This window comes from Paroedura picta, chromosome 5 (genome assembly GCF_049243985.1).
Source record: "Paroedura picta isolate Pp20150507F chromosome 5, Ppicta_v3.0, whole genome shotgun sequence".
NCBI lineage: Eukaryota > Metazoa > Chordata > Lepidosauria > Squamata > Gekkonidae > Paroedura > Paroedura picta.
Window position 1 is genome coordinate 52,656,502 of NC_135373.1, and position 20,614 is coordinate 52,677,115.

Here is a 20,614-nt window from a genome sequence, read left to right on the forward strand (position 1 = left end):
ACAGGTTGGTGATGGCAGGCGGCAACAGCCAATAGCGGTGGTGCCATGGCACTGTCCGCCTCCACGCCCCCTCCAGGTCGTTGAGTGCCTATGTGTGTATCTGCGTGTACGCTGCCCCTGCCTCCACCACAGTTGGGGTTGTGGCATTACGGCGGTTGAAACCACTGTTTACAGTATTGCTCTCAGTTTTGCTAAGACTCTCTCACCCCATTGAGGCATGCATCCAGCAGCCTTAATTTTCACTTTAAAGGGATACAGCCATTGAGACATGAGGCCCTGGTTAGTTTTTCTACAGAGGAGTTTTGTGCAATCTTTGAACTGGAATGGCTTATTCTGGACAGCAAGGAACTGTGTGCTGTTTTGGAATAACCAGCCCTGGTTTATGTGTTCCTTCAAAGCAGAAGCAGATCTGCAGATGAAACAAAACCCTATTTGGAGTCTGAAGAATTAACTGTCAGCCGGCTTCTTCATTGTCTCAGGAATGAAACTCAAGGGAGGGAAGCACTGGAAAAGGAACTTCAGGAGCACAAGGACAGGTATGAATAGTACACTTAATAATAAACTGTGGTGGGCACATAGAGATGACTTGCTATAAGACCTAAAGCTAGAATCTTAACAATACTCTTGACCATTCCAAGCACTTCCCTAATGATGCCCGTGCAGTAATCCTGTAGGGTTATGATAAATCAGAGTAATGCAACTGTATGTTAAGAATTTCTGCTTCATGCTTTTGTAGTCTAAGGTATTCCTGCTTTTGTTGCCCTGCCAGATGTTTGTTCTTATTTATATAGACCAGTGCTATCATTCTAAACTGAGTTGCACTATTTTAAATCCTTTGAAGCAAGGGTAGTCAACCTGTGGTCCTCCAGATGTTCATGAACTACAATTCCCATGAGCCCCTGCCAGCATTTGGGGATTGTAGTCCATGGACATCTGGAGGACCACAGGTTGACTACCCCTGCTTTGAAGGAAATTAGCTTAGGATGGCACCTGTTATCTATGGCACACTATGTCTGCAGTAATATTTCAGTCTATGAATCCTTTGTGAACATGAAGAAACAAAAGCTGGCCCTTTCCATCTGGAATGCTAATAAACTGGGGAAGCAGCTCTGCATTAAAAGGCAGACGCCTCAAGAGATTTTGCTCTGTGCTGTGTCTCAGATAGAGTTAAGAACATAAATTCTGCAGGATCAAGTCACTGGTCTATCTAATCCAGCAACTGGTCTCACACAGTGATTGACCAGTTACTCTGCAGGGGCAACAACAGGCAATAGAGCCTGAGGCCTTCTTTTGCCTCCTGGTGCTAATATTCAGAGGTTTACTACCTCTGAATGTACTGGTTCCCTTTAGTTATCACAGCTAGTAGACAGTGATACACCTGTCTTTCTCAAATCTTTCCACCTCCTTTTAAAGCAATTTGTACCTGTGGCCGTCACTACATCCTCTGGCAGTGAGTTCCGCATTCTATTCCCTTGTGTAAAGTATTTCCTTCTTCTGTTCTAGGGTCACAGATTAAGTAATCTAATAGTGAATAAAATGGGTTGTGTTGTTTGGGTAGTACAGAAGGGCTGAGAAAAATATAAATTTTACATTCTCATGGCTCTTCTTGTAGCAAATCCATGACAATACCATTGAAATACTAACATATTTAAAACTGGGTCTGGCTTCTCATATTTCATAGGTTGTTAAGGATGGAGAAGAAAGCAGACAATTATTTGGAAAGAAGCACTCAGACAGAACAAGAGGTGAAGGGTGATGACATGGAAGCCAGAGCGGAGAGTGTGAGTAGCACTTTTGGGTTCCCACACTGTGACAAGTGTTCTCATTGGCAGCTTTTGTGTAGACCTGTCCTTCCTTCTGCTGGGATCCCTGAAAGCTTGTGATGTCTTCTAAAGGAGTGCACTTTCTTCATCCTCTTGGCTCATTCAGTTGCACCCAACCTCTGATCAGTCCCCGTGGTGATCTCATACCCCGTGTATCAAGAATGATTCATTGTGACCTTCTCAGTGATTCTTCCATTTTTCCTCCGGGCCAGCCTTTTTCAACCTTCTGAGCAGGGAGTACCCCTGAAATATTCTTCAGGCTTTGAATAACCCCAGAAGTTATGTCATCTGGCCATGCCACCTCCCTGGAAATCACATGTTTACAGTGTGCATGGCATCACTAATAAAAGATAGCATCCGTTGCCTGAGCAAAACAAAGAAGTATTCATCTCAGCTGTCATAAAACCCACCATGCAAACAGCAATTCTCAGGGGAAATAATCTGTGTGATTTAGAGATTCGAAATACTTTTATGATTGAAATCTGCACAGGTAAGGCTTTGAATATGTACCTGGCAAAGGTCAGAGATGTAGTTCTGTGGTGGAATTCTGGTTTGTAAAATTTTATTCCCTCTAGTCTAAACAAACTCTTCTTTCTACTCTATGCAACTGGCAAATTAAGAGACTCCATAGTGCAAATGATCGACAGCTGAAAAATCAGGCACGCATACACTGGCAATCACAGAATGGTGCAAATCTTCCCACAAATATGTAAAGGAAATATGGGAGAATAACTACAAATTATGTGGTTTGTAAACATGTTCACAACCCATGCTCTAGTTGTTTGTGTCATAGGATGTTATCCTTTGTTCCAGTGTGGTTTGCTATATAGGGAGATGATCAAAGGGCTACCAAGGTAAAATTCAGCAGTCTTGTACCTTTATCATTTCACCCTAGTGAATCCACATGCAAGCACAGCAGCAAATCATATGCGCACAACTGGCAGTTTCTGCTGTAGCCACTGTTGAAGTTTTTAAGGTTCAAAACAAAACTTTACAAGAAACCTCTGGCTCTTCATCACTTCCCTATCTTTTCCTCATTGCCACAGGAACTCAAAATGCCCAAAGGATCACTCACAATTGCATTAATGGGTATTTAAACAGATAGGTTGGGTCTAGCATTACACAGTTGCAAAGAATAGATATTTTCCTGGTGTCCTTTCTGCCCCTGGGAAAGTTTGTTGCTGGTGTTTGAGTGTACTCAGAGCTGTGCAGGCCCAGAAATATGAAACCACTCCTTCCTTTATCAGTCCGTGAGTGAAGTTCCACTCATGCAAGAGGTAGAAAGATCAAACTTTGTTCCCTTTCCCCTCTGCACTACAAACATACAACCAGCTCAGAGACCCATCAACTCTTTCTGCTGGCAGTTCACAGGATCCAAAAACCAGAGGCTATACATGCCAATTAAATCATTTCTACTGATACGCTGCTATATATAAAGTTAGAATTTTAAAACAAGAATTTGGTATTTTATCCAGCTGTGGTCTATTGTATAGAAATGTGGTGAAAGTTATTGACAATGGAATCCTAAACAGTTTAACCCCCCTTTGAGCCCAGGAACTCCAGCAGATTTAGAAGGGTCTAATTCTGTGTGTTAAACAAGAAATGGTTAAACAAGATGGTTAAACGTGGTTAAACAAGAAATGAGAAGACTGAACATCGACATTTTAGGAATCAGTGAACTAAAATGGACAGGAATGGGTGAATTTAATTCAGATGACCATCAGGTATACTACTGTGGACAAGAATCTCGCAGAAGAAATGGAGTAGCATTCATAATCAATAAGAGAGTAGGAAAAGCAGTCTTGGGATACAATCCCCAAAATGACAGAATGATCTCAGTTCGAATCCAAGGCAAACCATTCAACATCACAGTGATCCAGGTCTACGCCCCAACCACTGCTGCTGAAGAGGATGAAGTTGATCAGTTCTATGAAGCCCTACAACACCTTCTAGAAGCAACGCCCAAAAATGATGTGCTTATTATCATGGGGGATTGGAATGCTAAAGTAGGAAGCCAAAAGATAACCGGGATAACAGGCAAGTTTGGCCTTGGAGTACAAAATGAAGCAGGGCACAGGCTGGTAGAATTTTGTCAAGAGAATACAATGGTCATAGCAAACACTCTTTTCCAGCAACCCAAGAGACGACTCTACACATGGACATCACCAGACGGTCAACACAGAAATCAGATTGACTATGTGCTCTGCAGCCAAAGATGGAAAAGTTCTATCCAGTCAATAAAAACAAGACCAGGAGCTGATTGTGGTTCAGATCATGAGCTTCTTGTTGCAAAATTTAGGCTTAAATTGAAGAAAGTAGGGAAAAGCACTAGGCCACTCAGGTATGAACTAAATCATATCCCTGACGAATACACAGTGGAGGTGACAAATAGATTTAAGGAATTAGATCTGATAGACAGAGTGCCTGAAGAACTATGGACGGAGGTTTGCAACATTGTACAAGAGGTAGCAACTAAAACCATCCCAAAGAAAAAGAAATGCAAGAAATCAAAATGGCTGTCTGAGGAAGCTTTACAAATAGCTAAGGAGAGAAGGGAAGTGAAAGGCAAGGGAGAAAGAGAAAGATACACCCAATTGAATGCAGAATTCCAGAGAAAAGCTAGAAGAGATAAGAATGCCTTCTTAAATGAACAGTGCAAACAAATAGAAGAAAACAATAGAATGGGGAGGACCAGAGATCTTTTCAAGAAAATTGGAGATATGAAGAGAACGTTTCATGCAAAGATGGGTATGATAAGGGACCAAAATGGTAGGGACCTCACAGAAGCAGAAGAGATCAAACAAAGGTGGCAAAATTATACAGAAGAACTATACAAGAGCGAGCTTAACATCCCTGATGACCACAATGGGGTAGTTACTGACCTGGAGCCAGACATCCTGGAATGTGAAGTCAAATGGGCCTTAGGAAGTCTGAGCAACAATAAAGCTAGTGGTAGTGACAGCATTCCAGTTGAACTACTCAAAATCTTAAAGGACGATGCAGTAAAAGTGCTACACTCAATATGCCAGCAAATTTGGAAAACTCAACAATGGCCACAGGATTGGAAAAGGTCAGTTTACATTCCAATCCCAAAGAAGGGCAATGCCAAAGAATGTTCAAACTACCGCACCATCGCACTAATTTCTCATGCTAGTAAAGTTATGCTCAAAATCCTACAAGCTAGGCTCCAGCAATATGTGGACCGAGAACTTCCAGAAGTACAGGCAGGATTTCGAAGAGGCAGAGGAACTAGAGATCAAATTGCCAACATACGCTGGATCATGGAGAAAGCTAGGGAGTACCAGAAGAACGTCTACTTCTGCTTCATTGACTATGCTAAAGCCTTTGATTGTGTGGAGCACAACAAATTGTGGCAAGTTCTTAAAGAGATGGGAATACCAGAGCATCTTATTTGTCTCTTGAGAAATTTATATGCAGGTCAAGAAGCAACAGTGAGAACTGAACATGGAATCACTGACTGGTTCAAAATTGAGAAAGGAGTTCGGCAAGGCTGTATACTGTCGCCTTGCCTATTTAACTTGTATGCAGAGCACATCATGAGAAATGCGGGATTAGAGGAGTCACAAATTGGGATCAAGATTGCAGGGAGAAATATCAACAACCTCAGATATGCAGATGATACCACTCTAATGGCAGAAAGTGAAGAGGAACTAAAGAGCCTGTTGATGCGGGTGAAGGAGGAGAGTGCCAAAGTTGGCTTGAAACTCAACATCAAGAAAACAAAGATCATGGCATCCGGCCCTCTCAATTCCTGGCAAATAGAAGGGGAAGAAATGGAGATAGTGACAGATTTTATTTTCCTGGGCTCCAAGATCACTGCAGATGGGGACTGCAGCAAAGAAATTAAAAGACGCTTGCTCCTGGGGAGGAAAGCTATGGCAAATCTAGACAGCATCCTAAAAAGCAGAGACATCACCCTGCCAACAAAAGTGCGTTTAGTCAAGGCTATGGTCTTCCCAGTTGCAATGTATGGCTGCGAAAGTTGGACCATAAGGAAGGCCGAGCGTCAAAGAATTGAGGCTTTTGAACTCTGGTGCTGGAGAAGACTCTTGCGAGTCCCTTGGACTGCAAGGCGAACAAACCAGTCAGTCCTAGAGGAGATCAGCCCTGACTGCTCTTTAGAAGGCCAGATCCTGAAGATGAAACTCAAATATTTTGGCCACCTCATGAGAAGGAAGGACTCCCTGGAGAAGAGCCTAATGCTGGGAGAGATCGAGGGCAAAAGAAGAAGGGGACGACAGAGAATGAGGTGGATGGATGGAGTCACTGAAGCAGTAGGTGCAAACTTGGATGGACTCCGGGGAATGGTGGAGGACAGGAGGGCCTGGAGGATCATTGTCCGTGGGGTCGCGATGGGTCGGACACGACTTCGCACATAACAACAACAATTCTGTGTGTGTCTGTGTGTAGTGCTGTCAAATACCAGCTGAGTTATGGCAACCTCATAGAGACTAATAGAGATGGATTGCCATTGCCTTCCTTTGCTCAGCTACCCTGGCATTCCTCAGTTCTCTCCCATTCAATTACTAACCCGGACAGACCCTGCCTAGCTTCTGAGAACTGATGAGGGCAGCCTAGCCTGGTTGCTGACAGGTTAATCTGTCCCCTTAATCCTACCCTTTTCCCACCAAAAGGAATGATCTCAATTATACTTCAAACCAGGCACAGATGTTTGCCAGAAGCAGCTTGCCTCAAGCCAGCAAAACCACTTTACATTTATTCTGCTACTCACAAGAGCCTCTTTACCAATGGCTGAGCAGGCTAAGTTGTTGTGTCAAAGGCAGACTGTGGAATTAGCTATTTGTTACTCTAACTTTTTCTTTAAAAAAGGATTAAAAATACAATACAAGAGAGACACAAATAATAATGGACTTGAAATATGAATGGGGGAATCTTCTTAACTGTTTCTTGCAGGTGGGCAATGAAGTCGAAACGCTAAACCTGCAAGTTTCTGCCTTGTTCAAAGAACTTCAGGAGACGCATGCCAAATTGAAAGAAGCTGAGCTGATCCAGAAGAAGCTGCAAGAAAAGTAAGAATGATGCTACATTATTCATTTATTTTACTGTGTTTTTATACTTATTTCTATAGAACAAGCCAATTACCTCTCCCCCTTTTTCCTCCTCCCCCTTTCCCATTATTGGCCCCTATTTCTAGCTTAATGGTTCTAGCCCCTCCTCCTAGAGCGAGACCTCTTTTGTGTCCCTTGGATGACAAAAACAGTATTTGCTTGGGTGGAGGCTGTTTAGCCCCTTCTCCAGGGTAGAGTCTGCACTTACTTTGTTTATGCCATTGTCAATCCTGTTGAATTCAGATCGCTTTGAATTCGAATCTTCCTCTTCCCCCCCCCCTCCCCATTGAAACAGTAAAGTCTTCTGCACGTGGTTAGGGTAGTTCAGAAGGGGGGGGAGCCAAGCCTCTTTCTTTCTTTTCTTGAAGGGTGGGGGAGAGGAACCAAGCAGGGAGCCTCCTTCTTTTCTTGGAGGGGGGTGGGTGGGAGATGATCGAAAAAGGCAGAGAAGGGAGAAAAAATCCAGGACCAACAGAAGTTGAGAGAAATTAGGGGCTTCTCCTTTAAGGCAAGTTTGTCACATGACCACCTGTGGCCAATCACGGGTCCTCTATCACGGAGGAGAGCCCAGATTCAAAACAGCCTTTAAATATTGAGCATTAAAAGCACTATATCACACAATAAAGGTAGGGTCACTCCGGATCAATCCTTCTTGCTGCAGAAGGAAATTTTAAATCGCCCCAAATCCAAACGGAAATCACATTCTGTGTAGAAGGCAGGGACTGAATCGATCTGGGGTTGGAATAAAAGCTCCGTGCAGTTTTCACCCAAGACAAGAAGTCTTGAAAATTATATATTAGAAATGGACTTGAAGGCACAGGTCTATCTTTCACTCTTTCTGTGTTTGGTTCTGCAAACAACAGGGGTCTCCAGTGCTAATGCGACTGTTGAGGAGAAAGTGGAACTCTGTATTATGGGCAAGTGTGCAGTGATGATGCATGCAATCAAGAATGAACACTGTGAAAAGTCATGTGCACTTTTGTCTCCTTTGCTCAGGTGCCTGATCCTGGATGAAGGGAAACACTGCACCAGCATAGAGGATCTGGATGAAAAGCAGCAGCTGCTATATACCATTAAGAAGCTAGAACTTCAAGTGGAGAGCATGCAGTCAGAGATCAAGCTGGAACAGGCCAAAACCAATGAGGAGAAGTGAGTCTGAGGCCAGAAACTGGTCTTCCAAATGCATGTGTCATCCCAGGACTCTCGTTTCAGCTCTGGGCAAGACAGGGCACCCCTAGGACCCATTATGCACGGGGGTTTTAGCGCACATTCGGGGTGGAATGGCGGCGACTAAAATCACAGATAACGCACGGAGCCGGCTGCAACCGGCTGCAGCTTCGGTGCATGCCGCCGAAAAAGCCGCGTCAGTGAAACGCGGAAGAAAGCGCAGCTTCCGGGTGAGCGGGGCGCAACCAGACGCGGCGCCCGGATCGGCGCGTGCATAATCGGTTACTCTGGGTTTTGCCGCCGTCGCGCCCCGCCCCGTGTATAACCGGTATGCGTCGCGTCTTCCCCCTCCGCGTTTTCCATGTGACCTGAAATCGCCGTTTCGGCGGCCGTGCATAATGGGCCTAGAGAAGAATATGACAAGGATTTTTTTCCATCCCACATTTCCCCCTCTTTCTGGTTCACTTCAGTTGATCACACCCACAATGGGAAAGAAAACTTATCTGCATTTTGCTTGAACTGAGAAAGCATAGTTTGTGACCAGATTTGGAAACGGTGGTGTTGTGAGGTTTTGCAATATGGAAGAGAAAATCCGTTTTTTAAAAATCACTTTTACTGTATTCATTTTGAATTTCTTTTTTAAAAAATTGTATTGGTTTTTCAAAAAGGAATACAAAAAAAGAAATTTCATTCATTTCAAATTTCTTGAGGTTTTTTTGTTTACAAGTCTTTACATTCTCTCACTGATTGTTATCTGGTCCTTTCTTACTTTCTAAATCCAAAGTTTTCTCTTCCATTTCAGATTTCTGTCCTTTGAATTTCCAGGGCTTTGTTGCTAAAATGCCCAACTACGGATTTCAGTCCTGCCTCCTTTTCTTTGAAAGTAGCGCCTGATTTGTTTCCTTGAGCTTTTGCTCCTGACTGAGCACATGGTCAGGGGTATACATTATCTGGCCGCTGTGTAATGTATAAAATGCTCCCCTAACAGACATAGCCTATTAATATGTGTGCTTTAAAAAGGAATTATTTGCCTCTTTTAGGATTGCGTATTTTTACCATTGAGGAAATGCTAGGCTATTAAGGAAGGAGAGAATAGAAAAATGAAAGTTGCCCATTTCAAAAAAATACTGTAGGAAAGAGATGGGATTTCATGCACAATTATCTTGTCTTCTCTCAGAGTCAAGTTTAATCAGTTGCAGGATGCCTATAACAAGCTCCTTCCTGAGCTGACCAGTGCCCTGAAAACAGCTGAAGACCTGAAAGCCAAGGAGGTGAGCTACTGTGTAGATGAATCCTCATGATCTTTTTTGGTTTTAAGCTTTTATGGTTCTAATAATATATTAAGTTAAATTATTGATAAATTGTACTATATTGTGTATGTTTTATTGCTATATTGGATTGGAAGCCACCCCAGTTCGGCACACTGGGAGAGGCAGGGAATAAATAAAATCTTAAATAAAATAAATAAAATAACAGAAGGGACCAACAGAATACTGTGAAAATTCCTGGCTGGATCTGTAATAGATTGGAGCTACAGAGCATATGTTAATAGTATAAAATGTGCATATAGTTGGGAGATTCATTATGATAGAAATTGCTTTGGCTGCTGGTATTCTGTCCAAGGGACTTTCTCTCCAGAGGTCAGTCTTACTGATTTTCAGTGTAGCTGTACATTGCAATCCTGTGTGGAATTACTCCAGTATAAGTCTGTTTGTTTCAGTGAAGTTAGCCCAGAGTTGCTTCTGTGGTCACACCCCTCCCAGCCAAAGCCAAGGACTCAGGCCTCAACTAGGGGGGTGTCCACGGGAGGTTCAAAACAGTTACAAAACCAAGGAAGTTAGAAACACCAACCTCCCTGTAAGGTAGTACTGCCACCACCTCTGGATGGTTTCCCCAAGGTGTTCAAGACCCAGAGGCAGTCTTGAGACCTGTCAGGGCTTAACAGAAGTTTTGACTCTATCCAGAGACAAGAAAACACTAAGCAGAAGGTTATTGGTAGGATAGCCCAAGTAAAGCAAGGCACAGGTTTATGACTTAGCTTGTTCAAGAACCAGGCAAAATGGTTTTAAAAGTTATTTTATATTTATTAAGGTTCACAAATAAATTGTTATACTAAGTAGTGAGAAAACAAAAACATTGTGAAATATTTCTAGCTAGCACATTATACTCACAAAAGCAGACTGAATGCAAAGTTCTGAGGTAGTATTTCAAGTGCAGAGTCCATAATTTAGGTTGCAGGTACAAGAAAGGGACAGGCACAAGTTTGACAAAAAATTTGCAAAGGTCTGTAACCCAACGGTGTTACAAATTAAGTTCTTTATGGCTTTTCCCCACTTGGGGTTTCAAACACTTAAACCAATCAAAGCTACCTGCCAATTTTATTAATGAGCCAATAAAATTACTGGTGTCAAGGAGACAGGCAACCCAAAAGAAGCCAATCCTAGGTCAGGATGGTATGTTAACTCCAAACTAGCTAAAAGCCCATTTCTCAAAACATTAATTGGGAACATCTGTGACTCCTTACTTTATCAGAGACAACTTTTCAAGGCTAAATATTTAGGGAGGAACACTGAGATGAAACTAGAGATGTGTCAGAGAAAAGAATTCAAGTGTGACTTTCTCTTCAACATCTGGTTTGCTTTATGCTGGTGGACTGCTTTTTTTATATGCATGGCCCTTCCTCCAATCTGAAACAGTGCACTCCACATATAGCCATGATTTTGGAGCTGTCTATTGCTAAAGAGCCTCTTGTGGCGCAGAGTGGTAAGGCAGCGATATGCTGTCTGAATCTGTCTGCCCATGAGGTTGGGAGTTCAATCCTAGCAGCCGGCTCAGGGTTGACTCAGCCTTCCATCCTTCCGAGGTCGGTAAAATGAGTACCCAGCTTGCTGGGGGGTAAACGGTGATGACTGGGGAAGGCACTGGCAAACCACCCCGTATTGAGTCTGCCAAGAAAACGCTAGAGGGCGTCACCCCAAGGGTCAGACATGACTCGGTGCTTGCACAGGGGATACCTTTACCTTTACCTTTATTGCTCTGGGTGGAGTTCTGACTTTAAGCATATCTTTATGCTGTCCAAAGAAAGGGGGAAATTTTGGAGCAGTGTTACAGTGGTGGAGCTTGGACTTGATAAATTATGGATAAAATTTTCATTTTAGTTTTCAACAGTGTGTTCGTCAGTTCAGACAATAGCTATGATACTTCTCTAGGTTGGTCCACCTCCTTTAATTTGCCTTCTTCCCCCATTATAAAGATTCATAGGGTTGGGATGTACAAGTCACAGCTAGCATCTGGGTCAGGAGCTGCTGCAGAAACTTTTGTTTCTGTTACAGCCTCACTCTTTGACTTCCACTGTGGAGCTCTGCTACATCACCCAAGACATGTCTTGCTTTTTAAATAACGGTAATAAAAGAGCTGGAAAACAAGAAGATATTAGAGACTGGACCATGCAAGATTGGGGGTTTGCCTGTTAAACCACTCCCCAACCCATTTTTAATGTTTATCCAATGTATGTAATCTCATAATTTGCTTAACATGAAATTAGGTGAAAGGGAAACATAACTGAAGGAGAGAAGGCCAGGAGGAGAATGTGGTACTTAGAGATGTTCAGTCATGTCTGGCCTTTATTCCTCAAAAAGCACCTTTTCAGGTGGACTCAGGGGCAGGAAGGATGATTGGGTACCTTTTGAATGGTGGCCTGAAATAGCAGTACAACATTGCTGTATCTAATCATTATTTTCAAGGTAAGCAGAGCAGGGCAGGATGTCTCTGTTGGGCCTAAAAAGGGTTAGATGGCTGCGCAAAGCAAAACCGTGGACAGAATTTGGGTTGTGGAAACTGTTTTGAGCCTCTTGACTTCACAGGGCATTTCTGATTCTCACTTGCTGCAGGCCGAGAGAGTCGACAAGGCCGTGGTTGATGAACTGACACACAAGCTGGAGCTGGCCGAGAGAGCCCTGGCTGCCAAACAGCTCCAGATAGATGATATGAAGCAAGCCATTGTCAAGCAGGAGGAAGAACTGGAGACAGTGGCAGTCCTCCGGGCTCAGGTTTGACTCCCATCATTGTGATTTGTGCAGTTCTGGCTGCACAAAGAGCTTTCCTTCCCCTTGGGCAGGTTGTTGACAGAGCATGGTGTGAAACAAACAATGAGCAAAACAACCATTCCTGTTCCTGCCAAGGGAAGATGAAAGGTTACATGTAGGTTTTTCCTTTCAGAGGAATGATGAGGAACTTCAGGCAACATTGCCCGGTATTGTGCCTCCAGCCTCATTGATGTTCTCTCTTTCTACTGTCTGGGATGACCAGATGACCGGGTTGCTGTGGCCCTTTGCAGGAGACTAAAAATAGAAGCCGTGATCTTGGAAGGCCTTTTGTTTTATTTACTCGTTTATTGTCTTTATTTCTCACTGAGACTCCCAGTGGATTACAGCCTTTAGCAATGGAATAGGAACACTGTAAAACATATAATCAGTGTTGTAATAAACCCTGCCTTTTCCACAAACCCACAAGCTGTCCTTGGACAACCCACCGGCTTCCAGCCTCATCCCCCCCCCCCCCTTCCCCTGCATCTGCAGCCTGGGGATAATACTGCTGGCCCTCCTTTGCAGGATTGTTGTGAGTAAGATATAATGTGTGTAAGATACTTCAAGGCAGAGAGACATGTTGTCAGGTATGGGCATTGTCCCACAAGTGCCATATGTGGAAATGAGGATGGGGAAACTGGGTCAGCATTCTGAGCCATGCTGAAACCTTACCAAGAATGATGAGAACCAAGGCAAATGAGTTACAACTTGTTTGGAAGCATTGAACATTGAATATTGTTAGATTTGTAGGTTCAGAGGCCAGGACACTGTGAGTTCATTTCAGCTCTTTCAGCCCCCAACTTATATACAGTGCAACACAGTGAATCTTCCCGCCAACATGCACTATTCGTCAGTTTCAGTTCAAACTGACTGGATCCATCAGTTGGGATCCAGCTGCTTATTGGCTGATTGCGTGCAGGGTTACAATCCTGCCTCAGACCTCAAGCTCGGTCGTTCACAGATCTAGAGACTCAACAAATATCTTTACCACAGATTGCTGCAGGTTCTTGTTTAGAATGGGCACAATAGACAGCTGTGCAACTAATGACTTAATTGCTTGTTTGCTTGAGCCTGGTGCTTTACCTGGTTGACCAGGGTGGTTTGGAAGACTGCTTGCTGAGTCAGGAGACTAGCTTTTTGACTTTATGCAAGGCACTGTCCCTCAGCCTCCTCTTCCTCACAGGTTTGTGGTGTAGAGAGGAGACATTTTAATCCACCATATCTAAATTCTTGGGTAGCACTGGTAAACATCTTTGAATAATTACTCTAATTTTATGGATACTGATCAGGGAGTTAATTCCATTGAGTTCAGTAGGATTTTACTTCTGTGTAAGATTTCAAAGGCTTCAGCTGCTTATGGACCTTTATGATAAAAGGCTAGGATCCCCTACCTTGGGGGGAAAGAGTGAGACTTATTTGTTTTATCTTTTTTTCTGCTCAGATGGAGGTGTATTATGCTGATTTCCATGCTGAAAGAGCAGCACGGGAAAAGATCCATGGGGAAAAAGAACAGTTAGCTGTGCAGTTAGCATACTTGCTAGCTGAGAAACATGGCCGTGAAGATCTCAGCAGGTAAGCAGTGGGTGTCCTTGGTTGTGACTGACCTATCATGTATTTTTTTAAACATCCCTTAGGGAGAACATCTTTCATCTTAAACTCATTAAAGAGAGCCAGTGGGATTTAGTGGTTATGTCTCTAATCTGGAGAACCAGGTTTGATTCCCCACTCCCCTATAGGCAGCCAGCTGGGTGATCTCTTAGGGCTGTTCTTGCAGATCAGTTCTCTTAAAGCTCTCTCAGCCCCATCATCTTTAAGAACCATAGATAAATTAAGATCAATAAGGCTAGATCTATACCAACTTTTAGAAGGAGGAATAAATAAATAACTGCTTCAATTCCTTGGTCAGTCAGATCTAGCCACCGTGTTCAGTTATTTAGTTACATCTTGCCTGGACCATTGCAATAGGCTCTTCTTGGGGCTACCCATTTTTAATAATAATTTATTGAAATTTTGTAAACATTTAGGTAAAAATTCAAAGAAGAAAAGAATGGGGGAAGTATAAGAGATGTACCAGAAAAAAAACTAGGACATTAAGTTTTCAGTTATTCAGCCTCACAACCCAGTTTCAAAATAATATTCTTTATGAAAATTGCTTATTTACTCTCAAATTATTGCAAACTATTACAAATTGATAAGAGAGAACTTTCTTCCTTCTTTTAACATCTCTAAAAATCTTACTATTATCCTCAACTTCAATCTAGTACATTTATTTTTTCTTATTCTGCAAAACCACAAGTCATCAGCTCATTCTTTTCACTTCCCTGCAAAAGTCAATAAAGGGGTTCCAATTAACAATAAATTAAGTTATTGTCTTTTTGCTAAGCAAAGAAGTAAGCTTAGCCATTTCTGCAAATTCCACCATTTTCATTTTCAATCTTCTATAGGTATTCTTGAAGTTTTCCAGTTTTGAGCATGTAATAGCCTTGCTGCCATTACCATGTACATAAACAATGTTCCATGACTATTTTTGACTTGCTTGTCTATCAACCCCAAGAGAAAAGCCTCTGGTCTCATGTGCATCTCAGTCTTTTAAATCTGCGTTAGTAATTGTATTTGTATTTCTTGGGGCTACCTATAAAGAATGTTTGGAGACTGCTGCTAATGCAGCCTGCAGTGATTAAACTGCTGGTCAGAGCCCTTGACCAGAAATGAGATTACAGTAATTATACTAGCTATCTGTCTACTCCCGAGCCCCATTTGAGATGCTGCTTTTGACTTTTAAATCCCTTCATGGCTTGAGACCAGGATATCTGAAGGACTGCCTTCTCTCAAGCTCCTGCCTGGGAATTAAAATCACCAGGAGAGTTCCTGACTGTCCTATCAATCAAAGCTCATTTGGTAGATACACAAGAGAGAGCCATTTCTATGGCAGCCCCACAAATTTGCCTCCCCTAAGAGTTGTGCCTGTCCCCTTTATTTTCAAGGCAGTTGAAGACAAGTTTATTTTCAACTGTATCAAGTTTATTTGCACTACTGAACTGTGGTTTCAAATATTTTTATGTATTTTGTGTGTTATGTGTTTTATCTATGTTGTAAGCCACTTTATTATCTGTAAGGGAGAAAGGTGGCTAATAAATGTTTTAAATAAACAATAAATGCTAGTATAACAAGTGTTCTTTAATTTCCAATTTGATTTTGAAAATTCTAATATCAAAAACAAACAATTAAAAAAAAATCATTGGTCTGGACCCAAATCTCCTAGTGTATTTTCTAGTCTGGCCTAACATGCCTCCCAGCACCAATGCCTCAATCCTTTGACAATGCTAAGCTTATTAAAACCAAATGTGTCTGCGTGGAAACAGAGAGCATAGTATTACCTTTTTTCATTTGTTCTCTTCAGGAACTCCTTGGCAGAATTGCAGACTCGCCATGGGGCTAGAATTCCCTCAGGTCAAGATAACATAGCTCATTTGAACCAAGAAGGTAAGATTAAAAGAATGGCAGCTTTTGGAACCCCTAATGATTTTTCTAAACATTTCTGAAGATTGATTCATCTCATCTTTCCAATCACAAATGTGTCTGTTTGGACATTGGGTTGGATCCCACCAAAGCTTCCCCTTTATGGAAGGGATGTGTCTGATTTTTGCCTATTTCCTCAGTCCTGAAATACAATTCCAATTTTGCCCCCTATTGCTGTTCCTAAAGGGGCTCCCCCTGTTCTCCAGAACCAGTATTTCAGGGTGCATTTGGGTTTGCAGCGGAAGAAAGGAGACAAAGTCATCTTTCTGTCAGCAGGGATTTTCAGCAGTGTCAAGCCTTCAGATTGCCCATTGGTTCTGTCCACTTGCAAGAACCCAGGGGATATTCAGAGGAATTTGGCCAAGCCACATTCATAGAAGTAGAATTCTTAAGCAACAAATGTGGCACCAAACCTTATTTCTGGGGTCTACAGTTTCAAACTAAAGGTAAAAGCTAGCTAGCATTACCCGCTCCCCCTTTTATGGAGAAACCTTCAGTCTGTGAAGTCTCTGTCCTTTGGGGCAGTTTACATTTTAAAAAATATACATATACAGAAGGAGAGAAGTTTTCAGTCATCACGCCACAGCTACTAGAGCAGGCTTTCCCAGCCAAGGTTTCATGAAACCCTGGAGCTTCTTGATGGCCCTGGATTGGTTTCCTGAATGAGTGGGAGTTAATTCATTTTTTTTAATTTGTTAAACATTTATTGGATGATATAACCATATATGGTCATGCTGATCCCCTTCCCAAGTAGTCATTGCTAGGCCTGGAGGGAGTGGGAAGGGAAGTGGGCCCAGGTGGGCATGTACACAGCTATGTTCCTAACCACATTCTGCACAATCGTGGCACTTCTGATGTTTCTCGAAACCTGAAGAATTTTTCAGGGGTAGCCCAGTGGTTTAAAAAGTTGAGTGTTTAATTTGGGTGCAAAGTCTGATGCGTGAGGATTGCCCAACACAGAACTAGACTTCTTAAGCCCACTGGAACCTTAATTAATTAAAATTAATATATATTGCTTCTCCATACTCCTTTCCTCAACTGTTTCATTGTATTATACATTACTTTTATGTCTTAATTTTTTATTTTTCCTGTACAATTCCAAACTAGATTAGTGTAAATGAGATTTGGGAACAGAGAGGATTGATGTTCATATCATTCATACCAAAATATCTCACAAGTCATATCAGGTGAGGGGATGGAGAAGCAAATACATACACAGTGCAACCAGATGGATGATCTCTCCTCTTATTTAGCAATAAAAATGCCTCTCCAATGTGCTGCACCCCGCAATATGTAACTAAGCATCATGTAGAGACACCCTCTGCCCTTTCACCCTCTCCTCAGCTTAATCCCAACCCTCTTAACAAGAAAAATAAAGCCATGCATGACTTTCAATAGGCAAACTGTTTTATGAGCCATAACTCATAAATCCTTTTAACAACAAATCCTTTCAACATTATATGTAAACCGCCACGAGCTGGCTGGGCCGAGAGTGGCAGTCTATAAACTTAATTATTAATATAAATAAATAAACATTTATTTTGCTAATCATGTCTGTCCCTGCACCTGTATCTCCCTAGTTTTATGGCTGGCAGAGGTCTGAAGGAAGACCTCCCTTTTCCACTCAACACTACCCATTACCCACTAATCCTTCTAATCCAGAGATTAAGCAGACCCTGGTTTGGGGGCTCACAGAAGCATCACTATAAATGAGGTTTTAATAGACTAACTTTTGGAAGGCAAGGCAAGTAAATGCATCTTCATGCAAACTATGTAGTAAAGATGAATGCTAATGAATACACTGTGAGGAAATAAGTTTAACTTACATGCAGGCTACAGTTCTGTCTTATGTGCCCTCTGGTCACCAGCTAGCATGCCTGCTGTCTACCCTTAGTTACATTCCTGTCCCTCCACTTCCTTTTTGATGGGGACACATCTTCTGGCACGCCTCATCAAAAGGAAATCTAGACGGACGTGACACAAAGCGCACCAGAAGATGGAGGGCCCAGCCAGCGGTCACACTGGCCCCTGGGGCCTGGGCAGCCGCTGCAACACCCACAGCGAGTGTTTGTTTGCTTGGAGGGAGGGAGATTGGGAAACCAATAGATAAAGGGTGGAAGGGGAGTGAGTCTCTCTCTCTCTCTCTCTCTTCTCTCTCTCTCTCTCTCTCTGTTTGCAAGTGAGGGAGGGGTTTAGGAAACCAACAGGTAAGGGGGGAAACTGAGGGGGGAGGGAAGGGAGTCTCTGTGTGTATATTTGTGTGTGTGTGTGCACGTGCGAGGGAAGGAGGGAGGGGGCCCTGACAAAGTTGTTCCAGAACAGTTATGTCAGAGTCACTCCAGAGTCAGACTGTCAGGACAATTTTTAAAAGAGAGGTCCCAACCCCAGCCCACCATGGTTACCCAATAGCCTGCATCCATCCAGGTTGTCAGGTTCCACCTGGACATCACAACTATATGAGGAGATAAAGCAGCTTCCAGCCTGTCTCCTTCAGAGTCCCAGTAGTTTTTGGAATTATGCCCAGTTTTTGAAAATATTGTTAGAATCTCTGCAGAAACATTCAACAAGAGGATCTGACCTAACCCTCTTGGTCAACAGCTATTAAGATTTCTGTTTTCCATATTGTTACAAATTATGTTGTTCTTAAAAGTGAAAAATCTGTCCCTACAGATACAGAACAGATCTGGGAGCAGAGGAATATCCCAGTACATGCCTGCCCCAAGTGTGGAATGATTGTTCCTGATATAGACACACTTCAGATCCACGTTATGGACTGCATCATATAAGCTCTGTCCTCGAAAATGCACATAAATAAGAACTGCACTTTATAAGCGAACATATCCAAGAACCACCACCTTCTAATTGAGAGAGCTTAATCTTTGGAAACTAATCTGCACCTTTTCCTACCGATTTCAGTAGGATGTGTTCGGCCCTTTTTAATTTTTAGACATTTGTACTGATCATTTCGCTTAGAGGAGGAAGTTATTTTTGTTGAAAGCTGTGATCATGTGTCTCTTCAGCCAGCTGGAATTTAATTCATTAGAGCTAAGGAACCTAGCACTGTAGCGACCATTTAAACTATACAGTACAAGTAACTTTATTCTAGCAAGTTCATTACTTAAGAGCTGGATGTATGTACGTGCCCATACATAATTGTGCATCTGTGCAGTCTGACATATGTACAGGAGCCTGAGACCCTATGTGCTTGCCTTAGGTGCACCCTGTGCATCTGCCTGAGTTTCTGTTCCCACAAGTTGGCGTATGTGCCTATGTTTGCATACAGGTTTGCACTTGAGCCAAAGAGTTGGTGAAAGACATTTTGGTGGTCACTTCAGTGAGGAAGAGGGCTGGACTGTTTTTTGAGTTCAGGTGTCCTAAGATCCTTAGGTAGTGGCTCACTGGTAATGGGTCATTGCCACTTTCTCAAACATGATGGAGTTGGCCTGTTTCAGCTGCTGGGCATGTCCCGTGCTTTCCAAGATGGTACATGCTGCTGCTCGAGTCTCAGTCTTGTTAAGTAAGTGCAGAACTGAAAAGGATGTTGACAAGAAATGACAAGGAGTCAAACTGAGTTCTCATTTCGCTTGTCAGTTCAACTCATTCCTAATCAGGGAATTAAGACAATATATTTGAGACTCCTTTTATAGCATACTTATACTTATTGAATACTTGAAACAAAATCTTCTTATCTCTTTTTTTATAAGCATACCTTGGTAGCATAAATGCATTGCCTTATTGTTGCCACTCTTTTTTGTCCACAATGATATGATTAAATTAACTGATTATAAAAAAGAAGCATCTCGGTAGGTTTTCCCCTGTTTTTTAAAAAAGTAAAACTATTCACCGATTCATTTTTCTTGAAAACAGAATATATAACAACCTGAAAGCAAACTGATCCATTGCTGTAAAGTAAAAATAAAACCACACTTTAAAACACTGTGCTTTGGTCTGATATTTTGGTTTCTTCACAAGGCTTCTATCTTGCTCCTTCAACCTATAGAATCTCCAGGACATTATATATTTATTTTAATATACCGCCTGTTGTGCCTGTAGACCTGCTGAAGACCAAGCCTGAGGTCCAAAGCAGGATCAGGGCTTACAGTGTAATTGACCAATGCATGGGTAGATCCTCTGCTGGATCTACTCAGTTTAAACTGAAATTGACCTATAACATGCACTGGCAGGAAGACCCATTGTTTGCCTGAGTATATAAGTTTGTTTGTTTTTTGTTTGTTTGTTTTTTTGGGGGGGTGCTTCAGATCAGTAACTCTTGTAACATGCTGGAGTCCTAATAAAGAGCTCGAATCACTACCAGACAGTGTCCGTATCCACCTCTGAACCCACAGATATAACACCACCCCTCCATGCATACAGCCTCAGGGTGGTTCACAACATATGTGTCACATGTACGTAGTTTATAAAATCGCAGTTAAAAATATTATTAAAAACTTATGGTGCTCTGTTACTTCACTTTATTGAAAGTGAAATAACAGGAAGCAAAACCTGTAGAACAGCAGCCCTAATATCAGCCCCAGAACAACCCTTTCACAGAGGTCGCGGCAGGGCAAGCAACTTGGTTGGTGGGGGGGGGGGGGTGCCATCCACACAACAGTTTTGCGGGGTAGATTGAGATAGAACGTTCGTTTGTCTGGAGCAGAGGAAAAATCAGAGGATCAGCATGGTGGGACAAGAGGCAGAACTGAACTGAGAAACCCCAGGGAAAAAACAATTTATATACAATTATGAACAATGGATCTTCATGCCATTGGTCAGCTTCGGTTTAATTTCTGTGAAAGAACACTTGTATAATTTTATGGTTGGGAGTCACCACAACATGAGGAACTGTATTAAAGGGTTGCGGCATTAGGAAGGTTGAGAACCACCGACGTCATAGGAGAGACGACTGCAGACCATGCTGGGGTTCTCCAGA

At 42.4% G+C, this 20,614-nt stretch overlaps 1 protein-coding gene across 5 annotated transcripts in view; it reads left to right on the forward strand.

The window, feature by feature from the left end:
• OPTN (optineurin) overlaps positions 1-19,621 on the forward strand; it is an 89,830-nt gene extending 70,209 nt beyond the window's left edge. For 4 of the 5 annotated variants that reach the window (XM_077337958.1, XM_077337960.1, XM_077337962.1 and 1 more), the window contains 9 exons: positions 399-536; positions 1,682-1,781; positions 6,759-6,874; positions 7,910-8,062; positions 9,258-9,351; positions 11,971-12,129; positions 13,607-13,737; positions 15,566-15,648; positions 18,355-19,621. In XM_077337958.1, the coding sequence (XP_077194073.1) occupies positions 399-536; positions 1,682-1,781; positions 6,759-6,874; positions 7,910-8,062; positions 9,258-9,351; positions 11,971-12,129; positions 13,607-13,737; positions 15,566-15,648; positions 18,355-18,470 (1,090 nt within the window). In that variant the 3' untranslated portion in view covers positions 18,471-19,621. The remainder of the gene's footprint in view (positions 1-398; positions 537-1,681; positions 1,782-6,758; positions 6,875-7,909; positions 8,063-9,257; positions 9,352-11,970; positions 12,130-13,606; positions 13,738-15,565; positions 15,649-18,354) is intronic. The other variant, XM_077337959.1, reaches the window with a different exon arrangement.
• Positions 19,622-20,614: the final 993 nt, after the last annotated feature.